General features: G+C 54.5%; 1 protein-coding gene across 1 annotated transcript in view; it reads left to right on the top strand.

Moving 5' to 3' along the window:
- The first annotated feature begins 278 nt into the window (after window positions 1–278).
- The window catches only part of STS (steroid sulfatase), a 157,534-nt gene continuing 156,369 nt past the window's right edge, over window positions 279–1,443 (top strand). Inside the window, exon 1 of the mRNA XM_006147773.3 lies at window positions 279–1,235. Within this exon, the coding sequence (XP_006147835.1) occupies window positions 1,197–1,235 (39 nt within the window). The 5' untranslated portion in view covers window positions 279–1,196. The remainder of the gene's footprint in view (window positions 1,236–1,443) is intronic.

Below are 1,443 nucleotides of genomic sequence, written 5' to 3'. Positions count from 1 at the left end.
AGGGTAAGGAATGTATCTGACGAGTTAACTTCTCGACCACCTGAGCAGGGAAATTCATGTCTACGAACTGTACTTAGGCATCTCAGAAGTGTGCGGAAATTGAGTCATTTCGACTGGAGTAGATGCATACACTGTTTCTTCCAATGAGTGACCTCTGTGAGGACTTTTTTTTTTCCCTTTATAATTTATCAAGAAGTGTGCGGAAATTGAGTCATTTCGACTGGAGTAGATGCATACACTGTTTCTTCCAATGAGTGACCTCTGTGAGGACTTTTTTTTTTTTTCCCTTTAGAATTTATCAGTTTAGACCTCCACGTCCATAAAACAGACTAGCTTTTGCACATTCTTTCAAAAAGTCAAGAGGTTCACGCCTCCTAAACCACCTGGAAGCCAGGAGGAGGGGAAACAAGGTCACAGTCTTGATTTAAGATGCAATGCGTACATCAGTTCTATTTAGATCCCCATCGATCTGGAAGCCTTCTCAGCCTGGCTTCTTCTTAGCTGTGTGACCTTGGGCAACTAGCTTCACCTCTCTGAACTGCAGGGTGTTGTGTTTGTTTTTGTTTTTTTTTAGGTCAAATGCAAACACTTCCTCCTATCCTGGGTGGTTTTGAGATGAAGCAGTAATTAACATATGTAAATCAGGAGGGTCCCCAGTTTACATAAAGTATGCAGATAGGTTGACAGAGCAGCTTTCTGGAGGGTCTGAGGTTACAATGTAAGTTCTAGTGTTCCTTCTGCAGAGATCTGGGGTCCGGTGCAGTAAGGGTCACCAGCTCGCAAGGATGTGTGAACTGCTCAGATCTGAAGGGCAGTGCTTCTCCAACTTTCTGGCTGGCGGTATAAAATGCAGATTCTGGTTGGGCAGGTGCAGGGAGGGCCAAGGTGGGGTCAGTGCTTGTGCACTGCTGGGCAGCTCTTGGGTGAAGCCCGCTGGACTGGTCACTCGGAACAGAAGGCCACCTGGCAGGGTCTTTCCACGGCTGCCTTACTGACAGTGGGCCCAGGGTGGGTCCCTGCTCCTGGCATGGGGCTCTCTTGTCCCAGGCACAACGGTTAGGAGCAGCCCTGGCCTGGGTCCCATCAGATGCCAGAAACCTCATGCCACTTCCTCCAGCTGGGACACCCCAAGGCATGTCCCCCGACCTCCCGGCGGGCGGCATGGCCGGGCTGAGACCCCCCGCCACCTAGGACGGATGCTACAATCGAGGTGCACCCACGCAAGCAGGCGGCAGGTAGCCCCAGGGCGACGTTGCAAACGGGGAAACTGAGCCCGCGGTGGCAGCAGAGGGTACCGGGCAGGGCGAGGGCTGGGGAGGCCTGCGCGCGGCGCTGTCCCCACCCGGGGGTCCCCCGGGACCGTGCCCCACGTGCTCCGGCCCCACGCGCGGCCAGCCCACCGGAAGCGGGTGTGGGGCCGCGGACACGCCGCAGCCCCGCGCG

This window comes from Tupaia chinensis, unplaced genomic scaffold (assembly GCF_000334495.1).
Source record: "Tupaia chinensis unplaced genomic scaffold, TupChi_1.0 Scaffold000222_1, whole genome shotgun sequence".
NCBI lineage: Eukaryota > Metazoa > Chordata > Mammalia > Scandentia > Tupaiidae > Tupaia > Tupaia belangeri.
Note: the sequence above shows the minus strand (reverse complement) of the source record. Positions and strands in the feature narration are given on the sequence as shown.